The sequence below is a fragment of the Octopus bimaculoides genome, chromosome 2, assembly GCF_001194135.2.
Source record: "Octopus bimaculoides isolate UCB-OBI-ISO-001 chromosome 2, ASM119413v2, whole genome shotgun sequence".
In the NCBI taxonomy this organism is placed as follows: Eukaryota; Metazoa; Mollusca; class Cephalopoda; order Octopoda; family Octopodidae; genus Octopus; species Octopus bimaculoides.
In genome coordinates, this window is record NC_068982.1 from 110,384,211 (window position 1) to 110,407,851 (window position 23,641).

At 34.4% G+C, this 23,641-nt stretch overlaps 1 protein-coding gene across 3 annotated transcripts in view; it reads right to left on the reverse strand.

Moving 5' to 3' along the window:
- The window catches only part of LOC106884310 (protein FAM193A), a 79,420-nt gene that overhangs the window by 31,472 nt on the left and 24,307 nt on the right, over window positions 1-23,641 (reverse strand). For all 3 annotated transcript variants that reach the window (XM_052978608.1, XM_052978607.1, XM_014935631.2), the window contains exon 2: window positions 10,941-11,079. In XM_052978608.1, the coding sequence (XP_052834568.1) occupies window positions 10,941-11,079 (139 nt within the window). The remainder of the gene's footprint in view (window positions 1-10,940; window positions 11,080-23,641) is intronic.

Below are 23,641 nucleotides of genomic sequence, written 5' to 3' on the forward strand. Positions count from 1 at the left end.
ATATATATATATATAAGGATAGCATTATGATCCATCTAACAATCTTGGATAAATCTTGGTTCAGAGGAACTATATTTGTTACCAAGGCTAATCTGCATACAACAGGCAAACCCCAACCCTACTTCTCAAGGAGTTGAAGTACCAGATGGTTTCTGAGTAACAGTTATTGTGGAGTAGAAATGCACTGATTAAGCATGGTCAGATCTGTTGTTAGAAATAGCAGTTATATTTCAAACTACCCAATTGTTTTTTAAAGGAAGACATAGAGAATGATACAGCCACTAATAAACAGAATATGGAATACTTCTACTCAATCAGGACTGACCTGGGATTAATGACAATTTCAAAGAGTGACAGAGAAAAGGTGAGGTGAGATAGATATCAGTAATGCAGGAAGAGGAATATTCAAATAAATGATGAAAATTGATGAAGTTTAGAAAGCAAAGAAGACAAAATTTAGAATGCAAAAGCTTGAAAGAAATGAAGCCAGCATGCTCTGCTGTATGTTGCAATGTCAGCATGCATGTATGACAAATGGTAAAGGTTTTGAGAGAAAAATTGGGTATAAGAAGCATCAGTTATAGCATGCAAGAGCAGAGACTGTGCTGATATGGTCATGACCTGTGAAAGAACACTCAGGACAAAGTGTAAGAAGGACAAAGTTGTAAGAAATGGTCTTCTAATACTGAGTCTCACAGAAGAGATGACAAAAAAAAAAAACCAAGACAATTAGTAATTTGCTGTGCTTGAGAAGACCTGCCCAGTTAAGTAAAATCTATGACAAAGACATATCCCTTGTGACCATGTCCCCCCACCATTCTCACCATTGCATTATTTCTCCACCCCACCCCCCATTCTCCCTCATGTACCAACATGCACAAGTATGCTCCTGTTGAATCCCCTCAACATATCCTCCCAATAACCCCCTGCTACCTGTGTCAATTCATTACATTCCCTCAGCCAACTCACTCTTTCACAATCTTGTAAACTCACCCACCCACTCACCCTCTCTAATTCCCAAACCACTTCACTATATATACCTTCTTGTAACTTGGGTGCATTGCCCCTGCCCCCTCCCTGTCACATCTTCGCCATTTTCTCTCTCCTGAGGTAACCATGTTTCTCATCTAATGCAAAATACCATTTTGTCCTTCAATACTCCCCATACACACACACACACACACAGTTGAGAGGTCATGTCCTGCAAATTACTTAGTGACCTCACTGCTGCTGGTGCCATGTAAAAAGCACCCAGTACACACTGTAAAGTGGTTGATGTTAAGGACAGCCAGTTGTAAAAGCCATGCCAAAGCAGACAGCAGAGCTTGGTGCAGTCTTCTGACTTGCTAGTTCCTGTCAAACCATCCAACTCATGCCAGCACAGAAAACATTAAATGATGATAATGACAATAATGAGTATCTTGGAAGTATTTATTCAGTTGAGAAAGATGACCAGGATATGGATTTTACATAAGCTTGTGAAGACCTGTCAAGCCAAGTGAGGTCGTAGTTGTGGGTATCTGTGCCAGTGACTCATAAAAAGCATCGTTCGAGCGTTGGGTCTCATGGAGGCAGTGACTGGTGACTGATATACTGTGCTTGTGAAGACCTGTCAAGCCAAGTGAGATCATAGTCAGGGCTCATGCCAGTGCTGTGTCGGTGGCACGTAAAAAGCACCCACTACACTCTTGGAATGACTGGTGTTTTAGGAAGGGCATCCAGCCATAGAAATCATGCCAAATCAGATTGGAACATGGGGCAACTCCCCAGCTTACCAGTTTTCAGTCAAATCGTCCAACCCATACCAAGCGGATGTTAAATGATGATGATGATGATGATGGACATCACATTCAGAAAAGAGTTGGAATACAGAGTTATGTGTCAATTATCTCTATTTAAGGATATTTATACAAGGGGTTCAAACAGAAATAAAAATGATGAAAAGAATGTGTGATATTAATGATACACCATATGAACAATTATGAAGTCAAACTGCTGGACCAGGGACCACATGCTGAAATCTTATAACTGTCATTGTTTGTGACCCTCAACAGACACAATGTTGTTCATTTTAGCTTTTAAACTGTCTAGATAATAAGAATATTATCCAGAATTGAAACAAATTGCTTCAACAATGTGTAAATGTTCAATTTTCTAAGACCACTTCATGTTATCCAACAGAGACAAATTGATATAAAATTAAACAAATAGATGATGTTTAAATATAAAATATCCTAATAATAAACTATTTGCAAGATGATTGTTTAACCAGAAAATAAACAGAGTAGGGGGGCAAACGAGATAAGGTACAGTCAATCCACTTTGATGCAAAAATGGTAGAATTTAGAGTCCCCATAGTTTCTCATTCAGAATAAGAGACATATTTAAAACATTCATTTATTTGAAAATCTATCATTTAACAATTTTATTATTTCTTAAAACAATATGACTGAAATGCACAGACCTGTCTTACAATATGTACAAGCCTGTCTTACTACATTCAGTTGTATAATATAATAAAGGTATTCTGACAGTAAACAAGATAGATGTTCTACTACATTAACATATGAAGCAACCTAGAAATTCGATCATAGATATGGAATAGAATTAGTGTTAATATTGAGTAGCCACTGTCAATTTTGCTTCTGTGGAACTATAAACTGAGGTAGTTGACCAGATATTTCAAAGCAACCCACACATTGTTTTCAGGATGTACCAAGCCCCCATCTATTATGAGACCATGATTATACTATACTATACTATACAAAATGTAACCAGGTTGCTTACAAGAATGTATTTTTGACTGAAACCTCTTGTAAGTCAGAACAGAAATGAACAAGATGGACTGGTTGGAACACAAGTTTTGATTCCTTGTAACTGGCAGGAAGTGGCTAGTAACAAAGTACAGTTTCAAATACACAGCAGTGAAAATATATTCAATTCTGATCAGAATCAACTATATATATCTCTTAAAAACTAATACAAAACAAATATAAATCTTAAAATGGCTTCTACATTCATCAATAACTTCCTTAACTATTACTACTAGCATTCTTAAACAAGTGCTTAAATTTATACATATAGACAAACCTAACATACACAAATACCTTATTATTATGTGGTGTGCACAAGATCAAGAAGCAATATGTATATAATTTTATCTTTTAATCAGCAGAGAAAACTGCTCATGACTATTTATAAGGCCTCCAAGATAATGGGAAGAGGGAGGAGGTACCCTCAAGCCAAAATCTTAGTTCAAATGCTTCAACAAAGTGAACAATACTAAAGGAACATTCAGGGTGCCAGGTGATGGTGCTAAGCTGGCCAATGGATTAAGTCTACTCCCCAAATAGGCTATAACAGGATTAGAACTCAGAGTGTGAAGAACCAGAACAAAAACTACAAGGCATCCAGTCCAATGTTCTTACAGTTCACCAATCCACCAGCTTGATTGACATTTATTTTATCAACTTTAAAAGCATGAAAGATGAAGCTGACCTCAGCAGGATTTGAACTCAGAGTAAATATAAAGAAGGATTGCAATTATGACTGCATGTGCACACGCATGTGTGTGTGTACATGCATTGTTGAATGGCTAGAAAGTTCCTTTTGTAACTATTAGGTCCCCAGGTTCAATCCCACTGGATAACATCTTGGAAAGGTGCATTTATCATAAACATGGGTCGACTCATGCCTAATGAAGAAACTTGCGTAGATGGAAACGAAATAGAAGTTGGATGGATAGCACCTGTAATTCAAATGTCCGGTCTTGTCGCACCTGTAACACACTAATACTACCTAAGAATTACAATAAGGGTGAATGTATATTTGGAATGCTCAGCCACTTAGCAAGCTAATTCAATGAGTAAGTAATTTTGCTGATCGAACAACTGGACACTCATGCATCAAAATCAACGAGATTCCATTTTGTGTGTGGGTGTATGAGTTTGTATTTTACAAGTACATAAGTGTCTGAAGATAAAGCATTTAGGTATAATGTTGTGCAATGGTTTCCAACCGTTTAACATAAAAGAGCTCATTTGAAGAAGCAAATTTAGATTTGAAATTATCAGAAAAAGCATATGCATATGTCATAAGATGTAAAGCATGAAAATAGTGCATGTTATCTACAAAAAGAAAAGATTTAGATTTGAGGAGATATTTTAAAAACTAAAATACAAGTTCTATTTTGAAAAGAATGATGGCAATTTTAATGAGAAACTTGAGACTGAACTGTCACAACAAGCTTGATAATGTCCCCTTGCATTAGTTACAAAACGATGCAGATGCAGGTCAGTAAAACTTGATCTAACCTTCGATTTCACTTATTTCATTTTTGAAAATGCTTGTGGACAAACATTTTCAAAGACGGCAAGATGTAATATGCCTGGTCAGAAACAAACACCATGGAGTAATACAACTGACCAAAATACAAATACAACATACCATAAAGCTTGATCAATGAGGAGTAACATGCCCCATCAGTGTAGTGTTGCATGCCTGAAAAGTATGGTGCTACATACACCTGATGAATGCCATATAACATATATTAGAAGCATGGTACAACCTTTTTTTTTTTTTTGCTTATGGTTATCACAATAGATTTTCTATAGAAATTGTAGCCAGCACTGATTTGTTTTCTCACATCCAAGTATGTCTAATGTAAGAAATCAGAGATGGCTACAATTTCTGTAGAAAATCTGTACAGATAACCTTAAAAAGTGATTTAATAGCATTACTAACATGGTATAGGACACAGTATTAGCTTATAAAGTCTTCAATATACTTGGTGGTATATTATGGTTGCATAACGAAATATGGTGTCCCTATGAGTAATTAGCTTTATTTTATTCTCAGATCAGCTCTGATCAAGAAGTCCTATGATCATAGCCATTCCTGTCATGACCATCCCAACCTTTTTACAAATGTAATGTATCTAAGACTACATTATCCAATGTGATATGGGGGAGATTTGGCTGTTAGTTCTAACAGGTCAAGCTAATGTAAGAAACCCCATATTATGTAAACAGCACTGAGTAACATGTGAGACCAGAATGGTGTGATATGTGAGCAGCCTCTTGTAATATATTGTGAAAATAGTGTAATACAGAATTTTCTGTTTGATGTACTGTGTAGGTCATGTGACTGAATTAGCAGAAATGTTTTGTACACCACCAAGAAGCTCATAAAAGTCTGAGTCTCCTATTTAGTTGGCAACAAGTCAAGAAATACAATTAAAATCTTGAAGACTTTGTCACTAATAGTCAAACATCTTATTTTCTTTGTTTCACTTTTTATATTTTGTTTTAATGGTAAACACACAATTATCCTAATTATCTCTTAATTAATTAAGAGTGGTAGTGAAACAATTAACATTATCCAGATCAGCTAAAAGCAAAACTATTTTTGGTGAGATACAAATATACAAAAAGTAATTTGAAGATATACTTGTCCAATAATGAAATAATAGAAGTTCTTCTATGATAATGGTAAATATTGCATGTCTGAGAATAAATGGAATTCTCTCTCTCTCACTCACTCACTCACTCACTCACTCACACACTCACACACTCACACACACACACACACACACACACACACATACATACACACACATACACACACACACACACACACACACACAAACTAATGAAAAATTATATGCTAAAAGTTCTATAAATATCAATTAGTTTTTATCCACCAAGGTAGAAAGTAATATTTATTTGCAAATTTTAAAAACTTGGCTACTTAGCTCAATAAAAACACCCCTGAAACTTTTGATTGCATGAGCACACATGCAGAGAGTGTATGGATGCTTGTTTATGAGTGGAGGAGGGGGTATTGTAGGCTAATTCTACATATGTTGCCTGACAAGCAAACACAAGTGACTAAATCTTCAAGTTGCACCTAACGTATTTGGCTATTTGCCAAACTTCCACTATTTTCATTTACCCAACGTTGTCTCTTTTCTCTAACTTCTCACTAAAACAAGATAGTTTTCTATTCTACAATTAAACAATTATTCAAGAGAAATATGACTCACCAAAGTCTTATTCCAGCTGATGCCTTAATTAATACAGAATGATGGTTGTGTCATTATAGCACTGAACCTTTCAGGCAATGGTTACAAGTTTCAATTTAAACACTAATGTGGAGCAGCGCTCACAAAGAATAAATATTATATTAGCCCTTGCAAAATTAGTAGAAATTACACAATCCCCTCATTGTAGTTTGAAAATAAAACAAATTAATGGCTTCCCACATTGTTTCAGGTTAAGTCCTACCGCATGGCATCTTGGGTATATATCTTCTACTATAACTCTAAGCTGCCCAAAGCCTTGTAAGTGATTTTGAAAAAGAGAAACTTAAAGGCTTCAGAACCTATTGTCAAACAAAGGTGGTTTGAACAGAAAGTCATGTTGTGTGTTTGGTGGAATTTTGAGAGAGTGTAGCACTTTGAGCTTGTCCCAGACAATCATGCTGTGAACACTAACCTTTAGACTCAACAACTGCAGCAATTACATGAGGCTTTGAAAGCGCACTACCCAGTATTGGTCAATCAAAGACGCACACTGATTGTATGACAATGCCCCAGCACACACTGCCAACGAGACCAAGCACAAACTTGATGGTCTGAAAGCATTGCCAACCCAGCTTACAGTCCAAACCTTATGCCATCAGATTAGCACCTTTTCAGAACCATGACTCATTTCCTGCATGGACAGAGGTTCAACAATGTAGATATGATTGAAGGAGTTTTTTTTACCTCTAAACCAGCCAAATGGTATGAGCATGGAATTGAGCTTCTGGCACAACAATGGCAACAGACAATAGAATATGATGGCATATTTTTTGATGAATTAATGTTTTTCCATAATAATTTTTTCGACTATTAATTAAAACTTGAAATACAGAAAAATTTTTGACTCAACCTGGTATTTCTGTAGTTTGCACATTAAATGGCAAAGAGCTTGCCAACTCAGACGTAATGGACACTTTGGAGTGAAAAGAAAGTAAAAGAAGGTAGAGAGAAAACAACACAAGAGAGAGAGAGAAATAAAGTCATGTAACTGTCACAGACAATAACCTTACTTCTTGAGAAACACATCATCTGTACATGAAGTACAAAATACTGAATTGTTGTTAAAGCTTCAAAAACTAGAATGAAAAACAATGAGCTGATATATCTCAAGAATCTTTAAAATGTACTATTAATTAGTTCATATACTCAAATAATATATACTTAATTGACCTTACGAGTCATAAGCCCAAATCTTGAAAATGAAAACTCTGAAAGCATGGTCATGCATAAAGTATCTTTACAAACTGATCTGTTACCTTAGTTTTGTCTTCTATAACAATTGTCCATGCAGCTTTAGCTAATTAATATCTCAGTTATCATTAGTAATGGTTCATTAATCCAAAGAAAATAAGTTTAAGGTGGAAGACTTAACTAGAAAATACTTATGTACAACACCAGCAATAACCTATATCAGTATGAAAAAGCAATAATCTACAACCAAACCATAAACAATAATACTAAAGTCCACTAATAGGTATAAAGTAGATATTCTCCTGTACTCTTTGTCAGTACCCTTTAATAATATTTGAACAAAAGCTTTGTATTTGTCAGAAGTGAAAAAATATTCCTTCACTTCTAAAATCTCAAAGGTTATTGAAACATTTGAAAGCAAATACTCCTTAATCATCTTGAGTCTTATTCACCTTCAATCCCCCAATAACCAAAACAGCCAGATAAACTGGAAACCTACTTTGTTACACCTCACACCTGGAGTTTCTCACCCACAATAACAGTTATGTTATAGCCTTGACATCAGTAAAGTGTTAAATTGTGTCTGAAACAAGAATCTCCTTACTATGTTATCAACCTATGGACTCCCATTTGTCTCATCTCTTGGAGTGGAAGTTTCTTATTTGATCATTCAATCACAATGTATCAACAGAACTCTCTTCAATCCACATTCTAGTAACCTTGGCACACCTTAGAGTTCAGCTGTCTCTACTTCGTTGCTATTACCCCTAACCACAAACTAACTCCTAAGCAGACAATACCACAATCAAATCTTTCATACACATGCATCATCAACACAACCTAGACACACCATATCTACACTGGTATCCAGTAACACAACTGTCCAACATATTTTCTTGTACTTCAAATTTTCTTCCCAACTGCCAACTCTACCATTGTTTACATCTAAGTTGAAAATAATGGTGGCCAATACCAAAATATTTTGTATCTGCCTTTGTCTATTTTAGTGAAAATGGCAAAGAGTAACTAAGTTGGAAAAACTGTGAAAAGAAAGCATGTAACTAACAAAGCAACAGGAAAATGAAAAAAAATACAGTGAATGGGAATTGGAACACTATCATAAATCCTTCAACAGTTTATAACATTAAGTTTAACAAAGATACTGGTACTGTGGAGAACTGCAGGCTTTCATTTAGGTGTTTAGAAACTTTAAATATAGTAATCACTCGCCATATTGTGGTTCACCTATCGCGCCCTCAGTACATCACAGATATTTTGGCTAATATATGTAAATTTATGTTGCGGACTCCTCAGTATATTGTGGGTTTCTGCAGCCAATAAGTATTTACATTTTTTTAAGACTTTAATTATTTTTGTGGTAAAATAAGCATTTTCACACCTTAAATTAATAAATAAAAATACAGTACTGCACAGTATAACACATTAATTAAAATATATTAAAAGAAAATATGTAGTGTACCATAGAGGAGTAAACAAAGACTGCACATACTGCATGGAAAATGGAACTTGGGAGGTGAGTGTGTGGTGGTGTTTTGCATTTATAATAAAATAAATATATACAAATTATGAAAATAATTTTAAAAAATATAAAGTATGGTACTGTTTCTACTTCGCAGATTTTCACCTGTTGCGGTGGGGTTCTGGAACATAACACCCGCAACAGTCAAGGGATTATTGTATAACACAGTATAAGTAAACTTAGTTTGTCTAGCAAAAAGAATTCAAAAGATACTGAGGTTGCTGAAAAATATACAGTATGTAACATATTTGACAACGTGGTTCTGTATTTATAACTATGCATTTTATAGAACGCAAATTTTTAATTTTTTAAGACAGAGTTTCCAATATGATAGAGGAGTAAGACTACTGACGATAAGATCTTGAGTACAACCCTTGTGTTATACACCTGCAGCAGATTTGCAAGCTTGACTAACAATAGGTGCCATGCTTTCTATAGATTGTTAGCATTCAGCTATAAAAACAATTATGTGAGCATGAAAAAAAATTATTGTAGAAACACCAAAGGAAAAAGAAACACAACTCTAAAGAACTGGCACAGTTAAAACATAATGCATACATTCAATTGAACAGTTTCTAGTCAAGAATTTTATGGAAAGAATTAATGTTATATTCCTATGAGCCACCGTAAATCAAAATTGGTACTTAGCTCGTTTCTGAAGCTTAGCATCTAGTGCTTATGCACAAGAGGTGAAAAGAGGTGCATATAATAAAATGTACCTGTCAAACAAAAATTAAATGATACAGATCTGACTTTGCAACAAATCTATTGGGTATCCAAGTAACTTATCCATTTGGTAATTTCCCTCATATTACTTACATGCTCAAATTTTTACTACTCTACCACATCACTACTAGTTCTTTTAACCGTATCTTAACTCCACATTATAAATTTGAAAACACACATATTGTGTTAGTGTGCTGATACATCAAATCATCATTGGGGAACGTGAACTTATGTTATATGTACTGGCAGTGCATCACATTAGCCTGTTGATCATTTTTTCACCTACAAGATAATAAAGTGAAGGGGGAATGAACACATTTTCCTTAAAGAGATAATAGTGATTAAAGTGATTATGTGTATCCTACCCAAATACTACAGACATAGAAAAAGAGATGCAACAGCTGATTATGATGGAAAACAAATCGAATTTCTGTATACTTCCAAATTACTCATAAAATTATTAATAATCTTGTCTCTTTTAAAGAGATAAATATTCCCACTAACTTTTTAGTGTTGTCTAAGACTTGTTTGGCTTGTTCATAAATTTGGTGGTTATTTAGCACTAGAACTATTCTGATCAAGCTGTGACATCCTGTATTGTATTTATCTCAAACATAGTATGCATGTATGTATATATATATATTACATACATACATACTCTATTTTTAAGATAAGGTGGGATTTAGGGTAGGTAGCAACTACCTAGAGGTTATCTAACTGGTTCACTATAGATCATATTCATATCATCATACTTTGAAATAATAGCCTTTTCCACTTGATGCCTTCTCCTACAACTACCCACTCAACTATAAAGTTTTTTTGTTCAGTCAAAGAACAGGAATAAGTAAAACAGCCCTGTTCAAATGCACAAAACAATGACAACGTAAAGAAATAAAAAAACAATGACAACAATAAGATATGAACTCGTAACTCCTTGCCAGCATCTTAGCTATATTTTGTCTGATATTTTCCCCAATTCCAGTGGTTGTATGTTGTTAATAACAGAAAAATAGAAATATACTTTTTGAACACTAGAAACTACAGCAAATGAATTAAATGAGCCAACAAGGAAGTTTCTATGCAGCCACTCAAAATGCAAGAAATAGCAAACAAATCTATCTCAGTTCACATTATAATGGCTGGAAAAAAAAAGAAAAAGATCAGATAATTTAATCCTCAATGCCTCTAAAAAGATGGGATGATCACATTTGAAATGCCTTTTGTTACAGAGATCAGAACTAACCTAAAGCTAAACAACAGGTAGATCAAAATCTTGCAAAAACAGTGGAGAAACAGATGTAAAGAAAACAAAGATAAAAAGGGGGATAAAAACAATAGGCATCATTCATAAAACTATTCTCACCTTCTTGAAATGACACTTCATCAAACAATGTTACTTACCAGATTTCATCCAATCAGCTTGAGGCAAAGACGCTTGCTTCTCACAACTACACAAAAGGCACTTATCCTTATCCATATAAGAATTTAGTCCCCTGTTACTTAGCAGCACCGGTAATGTCCGATTTTCCTTCTGGATTTCCTAAAAGCAAAACATAAATAAGTAATTTCAAATGAGTAAGAGAGTATGAATGAGAGGACGTGTGAGTGCATGAGTACACAGATCATGTCAGAGAGAGAGAGAGAGAGTGTGTGAGACAGAGAGTGTGAGAGAGAGTGTGAGAGAGAGAGTGTGAGAGAGTGTGTGAGAGAGTGTGAGAGAGAGAGTGTGAGAGAGAGAGTGTGTGAGAGTGTGAGAGAGAGAATATGTGTGTGAGTACATGCAAAAGGGAAAGTACATGAGAGAGTACATCTAAGAGAGCAAGTACAGGTGATAGAAAAAAAAAGAGAGAAAGAAAGAGAGAAGGAGAGAGAGGGTGCATGTGTGAAAATAAGCAAAAAAGAGTGATTGTAGGTATGTGTTAGAAACTAACAGAGAAATGTGCAAAATTCTTAGCCTGGTGTTGCCATCCGGTTTCACCAGTCCTCAGTCAAATCGTCCAACCCATGCTAGCATGGAAAGCGGACGTTAAACGATGATGATGATGATGATGAAGAACTCATTCACCTGAACCAACATTTGATTGAGGCTCTAAAATCATAAGAAATTTAACACGCATAAAGATTTTCATGCTATGCAAATTATATTACAATAATATAAAGCATTATACTAATACCTACAAAGTACTAGATTCTAATATCATTTAGAGAGTAATAATTTCTGTCTTAGACATAAGACCAGAATTTTGAGAAGAAAGAGGCACAGTCAATTAGATGGACCAAGTACTTTAATAGCATTTTATTTTATCAACCATGGAAGAATGAAAGGTAAAGTTGACTTCAACAGAATTTGAACTCAAAATGTAAGGAGCAGGAATAAATGCTGCAAAGCATTTTATCTGGTGCTCTAACAAGTCTGTCAGCCCTCTGTCATTATGTAAATTATTAATAATGATTCAATACAGGCATGAGAGGCCATAAATTTTGGTGGTGTGTACAGTTGATTATATCAACTGAAGTACTTCACTATCATCCCTAGAATGATGAAAGCAATGTCATCTTATTTGGCTCATCTGGAGTTCACTTTCTGGAATTATTTATTATAATACAAAATACATGTCTCCACAAGTAATATTTTAATCATCCTAATTTGAGAATAATTCAAAGCATTATTTCTTACAAATAAACATTCATACATAGACACATGTATGCCAAAATACACAATTTCTGGAACAGAAAATAGATCTGTGTGTCCAGTAATAGATTAAAGCAACACAAATTAATCCTTATCAACTAATTCTTTTTATGAATAGACAGCATATGGCCAATTATACAGATTTCTTTCAAATACGCAATGAAGCACAACTTATGTGGGTTTGAAGTATGTAGCTGTATGAATTTATCCTCATATATTAATGGTATATCCACTTCAATAAAGTATGAAATTCAATTCTTTAAGGCCAATTCATTCAGCTACTTCACTGCAGGCCTCAGAAAATAAAAGAAAAAAAAAGAAGAAAAAAAACACATATACAAGAAGTAATTAACAGATAAACTTGGGAGATGCACTTTAACAACACACTCATGGTTCATTTCAGAATAGCAAGCTAAGTGCTACACAACAAAAACAAATATTTGAAATACTGAAACCTGGCTACTGCTAAGCATTTGTGAAAATAAACAAACACCATATTCGATGACTTTAACCCTATAGCATTTAAACTGGCCATATCAAGCCCAAATATTTCATCTGTTTTATGCTCAAACCATCTAGATCTGGCCTCTCACATCTAACCTACAATGTCATTCTAATGATAAAGAAGCACAGAATCTAGACAATGAGATCATTTGTGATTAATTTAAAATGATGTGGATAAGTTTTATATTTGACAGAATAATCTGGATACTAAAGGGTTAAGATAAGTGAATTAACAATACATGAATTCATTTTGAGAAATGTTAAGACCTTATTCTTTGCCTAACATTTATGGCCTTCCTCACTCTGATGTGCTCAGTTCTTTAACATTACACTATTTCACTTGAAAGAAAAAAAAGGGGGAAGTTTTATCAAAACTTTACTTATTACAGGTGAGTGTGTGCATGTGCACACACACACACACAGGATGTTCGGGCTAAATTTGACATTTTATGCTACCTTTTTTCAAGAACAGTCAATGGCATTGAAGAGCATAAAGATTAAATGTGCAGTTGAGAAAAACTTAGCTGACATGGAAAACTGGAAGTTATCTGAATATCAGAAAAGAGTTACCTGTATCATGATGATTCATACCAGGTATTAAAATGCCAACAACATGACTTCTGCTCAATGTTCTGTGAGCATTGTAAAAGTTGGAAGACATGATATGGATAGCTGTAATAGAGACTACAATACTGTGGCCCACAGGAAGGGACACAGCAGGCTTTCTGATTGCATCTGCACAGCAGAAATCATGCCCACATCTTTGAACAATGCCTTGGGCCCAATTCGGACAGCTATGTGAAGCTGCTGGAGACTGTGGTCAACCCTAGCTGATGAGTTACTAGTAGAAGGCTATATATGTGGCAGGAGGTCTCAGAAGGGTCAAAAGTAGTTGTCAAAGAATCTCTATAACTTCACCAATTTCTGACCTTCTAATTACCCTAATTGTAATCGCATGGATTGCTATGTGTGGAGCATGATTAAGAAAGATACCAACTATTCTGCCTGCAACACCAAGGCCAAGCTGGTGAACAATATCGAGGAGGTGTTTGAAGATATTATCAAGGACACAGTGAGGAACAGATGTACCAGGTTCCAGAGCCATCTTGAGGCTGTGGTGGAAGCTAAGGGCTCCTACTTTGGGTAAACTGTTATCTCCCAGTCACAATCTGTTTGATATTATTTTTTTTAAATGGGATGTGTTTCCTTTTCCTTTTATACAAACTGTCAAATTTAGCATGAATACCCCTGTATATACATATACACAAGAAAAATTTGAAATACGCTCATTATATTTATTGCAAAAATGTCCCAATTTCATTCAGTTTGTCCTCCTTTTCCCTTTGTTTTTTTGAAAAATAATGTGTGTCTACCATTATCCTATGGAACATTTGAATTGGAATAAATGAAAGTAAATAATCAACAGACTGAATTCAGCTTCTGAAATATATATATATATATATATTTTTTTTTTTTCAACTGACTGCTACTTTGTTTACATATTGTCAAGCCTTATCATTTATTTTCCTCCAGACTAGTACTACTGATTATGCATTGTTACCTTAGAAAATACTGATAACTCTGGAAAGCAGTTTTGTAAGAGAGTCATAGTTCATTAGTCAAAGCACTGCAGTACCACTTGCCAATAAGACAAACACTGACAAGATGTTAGTTGGTTTTGGGAGACATGTTGGTAGAAAAAAGAAGTACACCTTATAAGCTATCAAATATAAATTATTTTCAACTAGCAGAAATCACACTTTGGATTAAATAAGATGCAAAAGGAATAAGAGTATCAAAAACAAAATATTTAAATAAATTAGAAGTCGATATCAAAACCAGACGTGTGACTGTTCCATTATATAATAGCATTTCAATACATGTAACAAGATGTAAATAAACATTATAAATTCAATTTAACTGAATGTGTAATTTAACAAAGGATCCCCCAAACTGCTGCTAAACCTGCTAGAAATAGTAAACAAATCTTTAAACAGTACCTTATTGTCTTAATAAATGGAAGGTCACGAAAGGTCTATTAAGGACGATGTGTGATTAAAAAAGACTATATTTTAAATTTGCATGAATTGGATTTTTCTTTCTTTTTTTTTTTTTTTTTTACTATACTAAGTGATTCTACAATCAATTTGTTTGGAGTGTGCATTTTTGTACCTAAATACCTTACCTAATTCTAATAGCTTATGAAAAACTACATCTAATACCATAATTTACATGAAATATCTTGTGTCATATCAAGTGAAATAAAATCATCCTACTTCAAAAAAAAAAAAAACTCTTATGTAAGACCATTAAACACATAAAAATGTTCTTTGAAATGGAACCACATCAGTGACCAAGTCGCAATACTTTTGACACCAAATAACCAGTGTTTAAGTGAAGTTAATAGCTAAAGAAATTATTTATAAAAATATAATTGATTTGGACTTGTACAAGTTCTGACTATGCAGGGGTACCACTATATCTTAACATTTCTAATGACAAATTTCTAAAGATGAATAATAGATTTATTTTGATTGTTCTGTTATAAACAGAGATATTCAAAATAGGTAATCAGTTTTTTTTTTGGTTGTTTGTTTGTTTTTTTTTTCTGTTTGACACATGACAGCTCTGGCAATGCTGCCATGTCAGACAGGGTTTGCAGTACATTGTACCACAAATGCTACTCTCAAACCTGTGTCACTTCATCATTGAAACCAAAAGATCCTTAGACATGGACCACACTACTATTTTCTCATGTTTTCCTTTCCCACAGCTACCTCCTACATTCAACACAAGGTTCATATTCATCAACAGTAGTGATCTACTTGTTAATTGGCCAGCAGCTTTCTCAGCTCACTTCCATTCTATCCTTTATGTAAGTCGATGTTATGCAATTCAGCAGCTCATACTTAACCAGTAACTGCCCTTCTGCCTCTGCCAATCTTCCACACTAAATATGTCTCACACTGCCATACAACATTACACTTCTTGTACATGCTTCATGTAGTTTGCCAAACTCACAAAGAGAGAAAAGCTTTATTGCCAGCAAAATTAACACTTAAAACTGCTTCTATCCCATTCTTACTCTAACTACTATGCTTGCACTTACAACCACTTCCAGAACTAATTATACTACATAGATTGCAGAAGCTGTCTACTACATCTAGTGAACCATTTGAGCAATCTATAGTTTTCATTTCAAGGTTACTTCTGCTTGCCAACTACTTCAGTGCATCTGGCATTTCTAATACCCTGGTCCTCTGTCAATACCCCTGTGCCCATTACTAGCTTAGAATACTGATTATTAAATCTATAACAAATTCCCTTCAATATTTCAATATATTTAGCAAATTTACTTCCCAGATGTTACTGAATTATTGTGCCATTTGTTAATAACTAGTACACATGGCTTTGTTACATTAACTTTTAAGCTTTCCAGCTCCACACTACTCTTCCAAGTTTAAATTGCATTTTCTTTTCTGTAGCTCTTTGACAGAGTCTGCAATGAGAATCAGATCATTAGCATATAAATGTTCCCAAGATCTTGTTCAGAACTTAAGCATGATTGAAGAAAAACTGGTGGGAGGGGGCTACAGACAAAATGATTAACTTTTATATCCCTAACTACTACACTATTTCACTGCTCCAGTAGTGTGCAACAAATTGAAACAGCAGGTTACATTCTAATTAGATGTCAGCATAAGAAGACCCTCTTTGTTCATCAATTTGAATTCAACAACCAACTAATCTATGCAATGTGAATCATATTTTTCACAAGGCAGAGTATTTGGGCTTCACAACCATTTCTTTCTCTCTCCTCCTGGTCAAACTGAAAGTCAGTTTGGTTTTCCTTTCTACCAAAATAGTTGATTACTAACTGGTTGGCTAATATCAGTGCAACAATGGTAATATCATGTATATCACATAACTACGGGAGTCTTTGTTTCTTTATCAATAACTTGCATGCTTCTGTATTCAACATAATATTACTCATCAATATAACTATTAACCCTTTTGTTACCAGGTTTCTGTTGAAATACACTGCTTTTGTTTCAATTAATTTTGAAAATAATGAAGAATTTAGTAAAATAACTATTGTTATTAAGCTGGTGTTTGGAACATATTAAAGAGAACGGTTATAATGTAGATCATTTTAACTTTAAAACGGAATTTGTATCATAAAACGAGAAGTGGCCTCAAGTGATTGTATAAAAAGGTTTAACTCTCCAGCTAATGATAACAATATTATTAACATCTACTTTTAATGTGTTCTGCATTATATTTCATACAACTGATCCTTTCTTTCATCCAATAATCCCATCTGCAGAGCCTAAGTAGCTAAATATCCAGTATATTGTCTATGTGGCAGTATCAAATAGCTCCCAGACAAGTTCTGCAGCACACCAACTGATAGCAGCACATGGTTGATATGCAGTGAGAGCTAGCATTGACCTTCATGACACAGTGTGCCAAGTGACATCGTTGTGTGTACTTCACAAGTTGCAAAATTTGTGCTTTTCTGATCATGTGTATGCTGTAATCTACGATTTGTCATGGACAGGAACAAAAAGCCAACGTGAAATTTTGCATTAAACTTGAGAAGTCTGCTACAGAGACATTGAGCATGCTTCGGCAAGTTTATGGTAATGAGGCAACGGGTCACATGCAATGTATCAAGTGGCACGGGCACTTTAAAAGTGGAAGAATGTCCATGGAAGACAATGAGTAATTTGGAAGACCTGCCATAAGCGTCACCCCCGGAAGTTTGGTATTGTGCATCAAGAATTCATGCCCCCAGAGCCAGGCTGTCAATCAAGAGTTCTACTGCAACATTTTGAAGTGTTTGAGGGAGAACATTTGGTAAAAGTGACCAGATCTGTGTAGTGTGAAGAATTGGATTCTTAATACAACAATGCATCCTGTCACCAATCTCTCCCACTTCTGCACCTGCCTTATTCACCAGATTTAACACGAGCAGACTTCCATCTCTTCCCCAAGATGAAATGCAGCTCAAAGGTCACCATATTAACACTGCTGTCAAGATCCAGAGCAAATTGCAGAAGGTCCTCAACCTGTTTACAGAAAACAACTTCCAGGCTGGATTCCAAAAGTAGCAGGAAAGCTGGGATTGGTGTATTGCTGCACAAGGTGACTATTTCAAAGATGATGTTGAAACTTAGATAAATAAGTTATTTTTTTATTAAACATAACTGGTCCTGAAATCTTTTGATACCACCTCATATTATGAAGTTTATTATCCTATGTTTACATCTACCTACACTACCAACACACTTAAACTTTGCTTGGGATGATCCCATTTAAATCAATTATCACTTTTTTCTGACAAGACACACCAAACCATCTCTTGCACTAACATTTCAACATCATCAAACCCACCTTTCATTGAGTCAGAAATTGACAGTAGCAGACATCATGAAACTCAAAACCTAAAAGGAAGTGAGGCTGTAGGATTACTTGACAGTAGTTTCGTGTTGCTTATGCTTTACACCATCCTTACCATGTTCAGCTCTAGCGTAACATGTTCTGTAAATGCATTTTATGAGAAAAGAGATAATCAGGTTGCATGATGACAGCTGAGTAGTACCCACATCTGACACCAAACACTAATGCAATTGGTGTCACTGTATAGTTGTTTAGCCTTGGCTGAACAGATTAATGATTCTGTCAGTCATAACTATTTCATCACTTTCAGACATAGTGGAATTACATCAACTAAAGTATCCTTTCTAAGTAAGAAGGGAGATCTGGCTGTTATTTCTAGCAGCTAACACAACTACATAGTTGGCTCAAATGTACTATACAATTAGACAGTATATTTGGTTTAGTAAGGAATGGGTGACTTAATATCTTTATCATCATCAAATACTAACAGAGAGAATGAATGAATTTACTAAGGCACTGGCATTAGAAAGGCCATCTTACAATGTAAAGGAATCTCTCAATATATAAACATGAACAAACATGCATACATACATACATATATATGATGGATTTTGCATAGATTTCAATGAACAAATTTTTCAGATCAGTTAAAGGAATTTTGAGTTATAGTATAAGTGGCTGAGTATTCCAGACATTGGGATTGGATTGAAGTGCCCATGTTCAGTCAATTGCAGGATGAGGGCCTCAGCATCTTCTCTCTTCCAACCACATTCTGATGTGAAAGCTATGAATTTAAGCTTGAGATTATACTGGTTCAATGGGCTTACTCTGTCATGCTGACTCAACATGGCTTGGCAGAGGGGTGCAATTTTTATACTTATAGCCAGGAGTAGTTAAGTCGATTACATTGACCCCAGTGCCCAACTAGTACTTATTTTATCGACTCCGAAAGAATGAAAGACTAAGTCAACCTTAGTGGAATTTGAGCTTAGAACGTAAAAGCACTGCTAAGTATTTTCCCAGCAGACTAACAATTCTGCAGTCCACAACCTTATTCTAAACATATGTACTCTTGAAATAATCATTAAGTCCACTGAATAAACTTTCCACACAGTTTCCATCTACCTAATTTTACTCATAAAGCTCGAGTCAATATCTGGCTACGACAGAAGACATCTGCCCTTTCTCCCTCATGACTGCAAAATATCATCACTATTCTGCCATACCTGCAAAATGTTTGTGCATGAATATGTAACACACACACACACACACAGAGTCATAAAGTGGATAAGTCTGACGCTTCAGAGCTCTTTATTCTCTGGTGATGAACATTGCTTGAAACACCAGATCTAGCCTTCTTTACAACAAACTAACTTATACCATCTTATAAGCTTATTGTATGTACTACTTGATGATACAGATTATCACGAGTTTCTTCAATTTCTATCGTTTCATTTTCATTATATTTGTAATATTACGTAATATAAATCATGATTTAGTATATTAATAATATAATAAATGATATAATTACTACATTGTTTATATCGCTACATATTAAACGAAGTTAAATTTGAATGTTTGAGTTCACAGGAAAAAATCAAAATGTACAAGGAAAGATATTGCATCCTCATTGTACAAGACGACAAAGTAAAACCAAAAAAAACCCATGAAGATTGTTTTACAAACCTATTTAAATGAATGCAACAAACCATTATATACTAAAACTCTAAGCAAACTGAATATGTGACCTAGATTCATTTCCTAGTTTACTTCTAACTGCTACTCTTAACTTTATTCACATCACTGAAACTTTCAACAAACCTGAAAGTCAACAGTGCTAATCATTCACAGAAAAAAATACTTCTGACTGCAAAATCAAGCAATTGATATTCATTGCAGTTCACTGTAAATTCATAGGTGGTAAATTCAATGTGAGTAATTACATCACCATTAATAATCATAATTTAAGTGTAAAGTAAATTACACCAAGAGCCAATAATTTATTAGTAAAGTTATCATATCAAATACATTATGGTAAATTTGGCATGTTTTCCATCTGTAAAGTAAATGCATCACTAAATATTATTTAAAAATTTTTATTTGCAGAGTAAATGTGTCATCATCATCATCATTTAACGTCAGCTTTCCATGCTAGCATGGGTTGGACGATTTGACTGAGGACTGGTGAACCAGATGGCTACACTAGGCTCCAATCTGATTTGGCAGAGTTTCTACAGCTGGATGCGCTTCCTAATGCCAACCACTCCGAGAGTGTAGTGGGTGCTTTTACATGCCACCGGCACGAAGGCCAGTCAGGCAGTACTGGCAACGGCTACACTCAAAATGGTGTATTTTACGTGCCACCTGCGCAGGAGCCAGTCCAGTGGCACTGGCAACTATCTCACTCGAATGTCTTTATCTTGCAATGAAATGACCAAGGGATGCATTTACTATGATACAATTACTATTTGGCATATTTGGTTAAATAATCAGGTAAGTAGTTTGTGATATCTGAGCCAAATAATCTTTCTACAAAAGGTGTGTCAAGTTTTACACAAAAATTTTTTCCAAGAATTATGACTCAACAACAGCAAAATTAAGGTCAATTCAAAAGTACAAACTCTATCAATATAGTCACACAACACATCCAGCTACATTCTTTACTTGCATTGCTAATCATATAGTAAAAATTAAAGATTATTTTCCTCACTGACAATTTCATTTTATTATTTGAAATATTAACATTAAACTGCTTGCATTAAAATTGTTTTCTAGCAGTGTAAGGGAGGAAAGGATAAAAAATAAATGCAAGACACCAGTAAATAGTTACTGTTACTCATCAGTTTATTTCTGCTGGGTGAAATTGTAATACCAAAGTCTATGGATTAGGTCAGATAGAAAGGTTCTATTCTCAAATATTCTAGACCTTTATTTGAAAAATACATCAATTCAAGAACTACAGCCTAATTTTGAAGCCAGGAAAAAATGTCAACACTGAAGGTTCAGAATATATGGTAAAATGTTCCTACATATTTCCACATTCATGCATAGTATAAAAGAATTATGTTTGTGACAGAGATATATAAGCTATGCCCCAAAAGCTAGGCTGTTTATTTTGAGTGGTTTGAAGGAGGTTACCAATAAGTCCATGGGAGTGGTGATAATACAATGGTAATAATTTATACTAACCAGCAACATTTTTGACAAATTCTATCAATCTCAGCCTTTCCACTAAGATAAACTATAGAATGCATATGTTAGAAGTGTCTTCAGAGCAAAAAAAATCAACTAAGGATATAAACTGAACCTGAGCAACATACCAGCTGAACAAACTGAAAATTCATGAAATAAATAATTTTAATAGTCTGGATATATAAGAAAGGATGCTGGACTAACTTATGGTGCATGAACTACTTTTGGATGATCAGAAATGACTCATTGCACCCTCATCCATAACTGTTCAATACACAATTAATGACCTAGGTCAATGTTCCACAACCATTTTTCACTTGCAGTATATTTATATTCTTTTCAAAATTTAGCAGTACACCTGAACTAAAGATATAACTAAAAATACAGGGAAACGAATTATATTCAGGTTACACAGTGGCACACCTAGCATCATCTCGTGGCACGCTAGTGTGCTGTGGCATACCAGTTGCGGAGCACTGATCTAGTTGACCAGCCAGTACCGATCCACTGTAGCTTTTCACCTATCAGTTTATAATTGACTCCCTACACTATAGTTTTGTCTTTCGATCATTTTTGAAGAAAATCCAAAACTGCAAAAGTTAAGTCTTACATTTGACAAAGTGAAATCATGGATAGAAAATCTACAAGTAGATTTCAGTAGACTAATCGATATTTATACTGACAGAGTGCCATCAATATCAGTAAAGCCATTGAGACCACAACTTAGCTTGAAAACTTACTTTTTAGAACATTCCTTACTAAAATATGACCTGCATTATACACCAAGAGATGATGTATGAAAAAGCTAAACCTGCAGCATGTTCTGTTTATGATTGTGAAATGTGTGGCAAAATTTAGAACATGAGCACTAATGAGAACTGAGAGAATATTTCACAATACTCAGAATTCTGCTTAATGTATTTGCTCTAATTTCTATTATTACTAAAATGTGACATTTTTATAACTTCCTTATTGTTTCAAAAGCTTACTCAGACTGATTAATTTGGGGGTTTTTTGGAGGGGGGACAGTTCTGAGATGGGGGAGAACAGTAATTTATGATTGTTTATAAGTCACAGACTAAATTTTGAAGACAATACTAATGATATATGTTGAAAGGGACTTTGACCTGCTATTGAAAATTATTAGAGTAGAAAAATTTAACAAGTGCACTGGAAATCTTAAATCAAAATACATTTGAATTACTCATAACAGTGATTGTTAATTCTTTGCTAAACTATATATATATTACTAAACTATATCATCTTTATAGACACATTCAGAAATAAATAATGCAATAAAATAATATTAATCTTTCATAATTCTAAATAACAAAATAGTTTCTCAATATGTAAAAGAATATATATAAACCAAAACAAACCACAGAAATAACTTTTAAATGAGATTTTAAAAGAGACACTGAATTAGATCACAGGCACAAGAAATAAACACAAGTGTCAATGTTTTGATAAAACCAAATGGTAGGACTCCAGTGTACATTTATTTGATAATGAATGACAAATTCTTTATATTAGAGTATAGAAGGAAAATTGAAAACAATGTCTATGATGTAGAAACACTAAATTCAGTAAAGAAATGAGTTCAAACAATATCTCACAATGATCAGCCAAACTAAAAATACATATACTCACTTCAAGGTTGAATGGCTAGTATTATGAAAGATATGTCACTAGCAAGTCATGCAAGTATTCAAACCATGTCAGAATAGAGAAATGGACATAAAAGATTAAGGAAAACAAAAAGTGAAAGAGAGCAGACAGAAGAACTAAATTCTTTCCAGCTATAATTAGCCATGCCAACTCCAACCTTCTACACCAATACAGTTGAGGTCACCTAGATAACAAAGTGACTTGACAATGCAACCAAGTCTTTTTATGTGAACTGTTAAAATAAGATATTTAATTACAAATAGTGCTTCCCATTCACCAAGCTGAAATGCCTAAATATTTTAGACTGATTACACTGTCAAAGTAGTACTGCTTCTTGCTTAAATACTGAACAGGACATCACTTTTTTTGAGTTCTCTCATGATTTTTCATGCTTGCATTTAAGTTTTCAGTAATTCTTAAAATATACAAATAGATTAAGCCATGTAAACAAACTTAAGCCACTAAGAAGATAGAAGAATCCCTGAGTATAGACAGAATTTGGACTGATCACCATCTGAACTACTAAATTATTCATCCTGATCTCTGCCTCTTAAATCAACTTTTGTACAATATCTATTGTATCACTTAACGGTTTGCTAACTTATCCATCCTGCTAATCTCTTTTCTTTTTTTTTTTTTTTTT